This window comes from Suricata suricatta, chromosome 4 (genome assembly GCF_006229205.1).
Source record: "Suricata suricatta isolate VVHF042 chromosome 4, meerkat_22Aug2017_6uvM2_HiC, whole genome shotgun sequence".
Taxonomy (NCBI): domain Eukaryota; kingdom Metazoa; phylum Chordata; class Mammalia; order Carnivora; family Herpestidae; genus Suricata; species Suricata suricatta.
In genome coordinates, this window is record NC_043703.1 from 53,246,593 (window position 1) to 53,251,207 (window position 4,615).

Sequence of the window (4,615 nt, forward strand, 5' to 3'; positions counted from 1 at the left end):
GAGAGAGAGAGAGAGAGAGAGAGAGAGAGAGAGAGAGAGAGAGAGAAACAGAGAGTGAGAGAGAGAGATTTATTCTTTGTGCACATATGAGATGCTCCAAAGCTTGGTGCTGTCACCCTGTCTCCCTCTCAAGTTTACCTGGTGAATATTTTAGAAAAAATGGGGAGCCAAGAGGCCTCAACTCTTCTTTCAGTTCTGCTACAAATTGCTTTGCAATTCCTAGGCTGTAGCTCATTTGTGAAATTAGGGCAATCTCCCAACGTTTACTTCCTGGTCTCCTGCACACAACTTAGATCTCCCCTAAAGGCAGAAGCTCTTGTATCAATCACTGAATTCTCAGCGTCTAAAATAGTGTCTAGCATACAGTAGACACTCAGTAAACACTGAGCAAACAACTGTCAGTGTTCCCTTCCAGTGACAGTGTGGTGTGAGTCCACGAAATCATAATCTGATGCACTGAGTTTATTCCAACGCATGCAGCAGATAACATTGGCCGTCAGCTCTCTTCTTTTTCTCTGCCTACTGTTGAGACACCTTCATGAACATTTGCACCATAATCTAACATGTGTGAAAGGAGATGACGTTGAGATCTGCCAAATTTTTCTCTACTCTGGCAGTAGAGGAAATGATTTGGATGAAGAAGAGATGAAGTATTAATTTGAAGGATTGGTGATTTGCTGGTTTTGTTGAAGCAGGGTGTGTCTGTCAATCGCCCCCATCCATCTTACAACTGGCCACCCACAACAGTCATCAGTTCCACTTGGCGAGAAAAGTCAGAAGACTGCTGGCTAACAATGTCTGAAGGCTTCCAGTGACATGACAATCATTTGATTTGGAAGGGAAATGACCAAGGAGGACCTTCTGGCTTTTTGTCTGTTTTCATGTACATTAGTCAGGGTTCTTGGACGTAAACAACACAAACAAATTCTGGCCAATGGAAGAAGAAGAGGAATTGAAGAATTTCAGGAACCACAAGACAAGTGGGGTCTGCCCCTCTCCCACTGCCACCTCCCCTCACCCAGTGCTGACTGCTGCTTGCCTCTTGGGTACCCTACCACCACCAGGGCGAAAAACTGATTGGTTCCTTTGTTTTTGTGCTGCTTGTTCAAAATTTCAAAAGGAGCATATGATTGGCCAGTCTGGACCTCAGCCCCCAGCCAAGCACAGTCATACATCAGAGCTCCTGCAGGTTCTGTTGCAGACTGCTGCCATAAAATGAATTATCACAGTACGCCAGTCAAATGAGAGTTTTTGTTTCCCAGTGCATATAAAAGTTACATTCACAGTATACTGTAGTCTATTAAGTGAGCAAGAGTATTACATCTAAAAAGAAAAGTACATACCTTACTTTTAAAAATACTTTATTGCTAACAAATACTAATCATCATGTGAGCTTTCGGTGAGTTGTAACCAATGATCACAGATAACTGTAACACATAAGATAACGAAAAAGTTTGAATATTGGAAGACCTGCCAAACTGTAACACAGAGACATGAAGTAAGCAAATGCTGTTGGAAACATGGCACCAGTAGATGTGCTCCATGAAGGGCTGCCACAGATCTTCGATTCATAAAAAGCATAATATCTGCAAAGCCTAATCTGTCCCAGTGGGCTCCTACAGGGGTAAAGAAGGTCCCAACACTCACACGGTGGGGAAGTCCCCCAGGTAGAAAGGAGATTTGCATGCTGGTCAGCCACAGAAAGTGACAGGTAGCCACTATATCACAACCCAACAGCGTATCGGTCACACGCTTTGATAATCCGTCATTTATAAAGATGGGTAAAACCTAGAGTCTGCAGTCACAAACCCAGCTCTCAAAGCCGGGCCAACTGGTGACTGATGTACACGGGGTTTATTAGAATTCTTGCTTAAAGCAAGGCTGAAAATTTTACCAGCCAAAATTAAACTTCAATCATTGAGCAGCCTCCTGCAACTTTGCCCAGAGCAATTTCAGAAGCCGTGGTTGAGCACAGCCGGCCACTGGCGTGTCCGAAAGCTCCCACTGCCACCATGGATTCACTCAAGGGGACTTCCAACTCCTGATTGTTTCCATTCCTCTCCTAAGTCCTCCCACCTCCAAAACGCAAGATGACCCCAGACCTCGCTCCTCCTTAGAACTGTGGTCACTCTGGAACTCCAGGGACACAGCTGCGGACCTCGGCCCCACTTTCCCTGCACAAGGCGATGAGCCTGCTCAACCCCTAGTTTGCGGCAGGCTGATGGCTGAGTAGAGGAAGGGACAGAAGCCAAGGTGGAAGGGAAAACCTTTCTCAGCAAATAATGCTGATGCTCAAGGCAATGAACAGGACATGGGGACCCACAGAGGAGCAGGCCTGACTACAAAGGAGGGGTGGGAGGGGAGGCCAGATGGGGGGGTGCAAGTTACCACCAAGGACCTCATCCCAAACCAGCAGCAGTGACTCCCCCAAAGGGCTGGAAAAGTGCAGCCATGTCACTCCCAGCCATCTACTGCACCTATGTACTTGCACAAGTGCATAAAGGGAGATGTGCAGGGATGCACACTAAAGCACTGTAGGCGACCACACACACACACACACACACACACACACACACACAAACACTAGAAATAACTGCACAGCAGTAATTCGATATATTCTGTATAATCATCCTATTTGTGTACGAATAAAAAATACCGGAAGGGTCACCTAGGACCGTGGGAATTAGTGAGGGGGGCATTCACTAAAATCCTTTACTTTTCACTGTGTATCCTATTGCGTTTACATGTTGACTGTGAGTATGCAGTCTCTGTATAATTAGAACAACAAATTTAGGGGCATCTGGGTGGCTCAGTTGGCTGAGCGTCCGAATCCGGCTCAGGTCATGATCTCACAGTTCGTGGGTTCGAGCCCCACGTCGGGCTCTGTGCTGACAGCTAGCTCAGAGCCTGGAGCCTGCTTCACATTCTGTATCTCCCTCTCTCTCTGACCCTCCCCCACTCATGCTCTGTCTCTGTCTCCCAAAAGTAAATAAAAATGTTTTTTAAAAAACAACAAATTTTAAATGATGTAAAAAAAAAAAAAAGGGCAAGGCATAACAAGAAAAAGGGCACTATGAAGCAGGTGTCAGGGGTCCAGAGAGAATTTCTTCCCAGACAAGAGGCTCACCTGAGCCTGTGGGCGGGCAGGCTTCTCTCAGCTGAGAACACTTTTCTGATTGCAGGCCCAAAGGGACAACCATCTCTGCCTGTATCTTTTCCTTAATGTTCCTCACAACCAGGTCTGTGATCAGCTCAGGCGGAGACTTACCTTTTGCCTCCTCCATAGGGTGTGGACAAGATCTGTAAAAAGTGAGTCAGAGAGAGGCACTTTCTGGGCCTCACATCACCGTGAGGGATGGGACGACCCTCTCTCTCCCCATCAAAAGACTCAACGGTTACTAAAAGTACAAGTCTTTCAATAATGGGCATGCTTGGTTTGCAGTTCTGATAATGGCAGTGATGTTGGTGGAAACTCATTTGCAAACTTAACTGACCTTTAGAGGCAAAAATGTTATGGCCACGCTCTACTAATTACTAGGTGGATTCTGTCTTCTTCTGGGTTACCAAAAGCAACCGCCAAAACAGCTTGTATTAGGGCTCGAATAACAAGAAATGGGGAGGAGGGTGAGAATGAGCTTAATAAAGGGCGCTGAAAAGAAAGCAGGAACTCCCCCTAAATTCCTACTGACATAAGGAAACTCTATCCACACAGAACCCCATAGATGCCAGCCCGGGAAGCACGGAGATGCGGTAGCCAAAGCCAAGTCTAATGCCTGCGTTCTTCCCCCCCATTTCCTGCTGCCCCAGACCTTCCCGGCCAATGTTCCCCGCGTTTTCCCCAACTCTGCTGAGCCTCTAAGAGCTCACCTCAGTTCATGCAGCACAAGGAAGAGTGAGGGACCGAACCCCTTGCCCCAGGACCAGCAATCTGTAGGGCACTAACACCCACGTCTGTGGGTCGCATACACTTGCTTTTATCCCTCCACTGCGGGGAGAAGCTCCCAGTTCAGAGTCCTTGGGACAAGGGTGGCTGGAGGAAGGCCAAACTGCTCCAGGAGGGTGGGGAGCCAAAGCTGGTCAAATCTGTCCACTTTAGGGAGGTGACTGCCACATCTGGCTGGGCTGCCGGCCTAGGGCGTTGCTCCACTCAGATGTGTTGCTGACCGTGTTCCCTGGGACCCCTCAGCTACCTAGCCCACTTCGTCCTCACCCTCACTTATCCTCATCCTTGGCGAGTTCCGGCCCTCTCCGCAGTACTTGAGAAGGGTGCTGCAGTGGGCTTCCCTCGCCCAAGGCGCTTCCCCAGACCCCTGAAGAGGTCTTCAAGCTGTCCCCCAACAGCATGGGCCGAGCCTTGCCCTGGTTCTACTTGTCTTTTGAGACACCCCGCCCGGGACCCGGCGGCCGCTGCCTCCAGTCCAGCTCTGGGCCAGGCGGGCAGTGGTGCAAGGGAAGACCGCGCGACCTGGCTTAAAGCGTGGCCGCCGCAGTCCGGCCCCGGGCCTCGGTGGGTCCCTGGCCGCGGAGCCCCAGAGCGGCGGCGCCCCCTGCCCCTATGCGCGCACAAAGCCCGCGGCCGCCGGAACCCTCGGCCCCGCCGCGTTCGGCCGCCGGA

General features: G+C 49.6%; 1 protein-coding gene and 1 long non-coding RNA gene across 2 annotated transcripts in view; one reads left to right on the forward strand and one right to left on the reverse strand.

The window, feature by feature from the left end:
* The window catches only part of LOC115290524, a 14,560-nt gene extending 10,033 nt beyond the window's left edge, over window positions 1–4,527 (reverse strand). Inside the window, exon 1 of the long non-coding RNA XR_003908167.1 lies at window positions 4,211–4,527. This is a non-coding gene — a long non-coding RNA (uncharacterized LOC115290524). The remainder of the gene's footprint in view (window positions 1–4,210) is intronic.
* Window positions 4,528–4,555: 28 nt separating this feature from the next.
* Window positions 4,556–4,615, forward strand: part of SERP2 (stress associated endoplasmic reticulum protein family member 2) — a 21,813-nt gene continuing 21,753 nt past the window's right edge. The window contains exon 1 of the mRNA XM_029938460.1: window positions 4,556–4,601. Coding sequence (XP_029794320.1) covers window positions 4,556–4,601 — 46 coding nt within the window. The remainder of the gene's footprint in view (window positions 4,602–4,615) is intronic.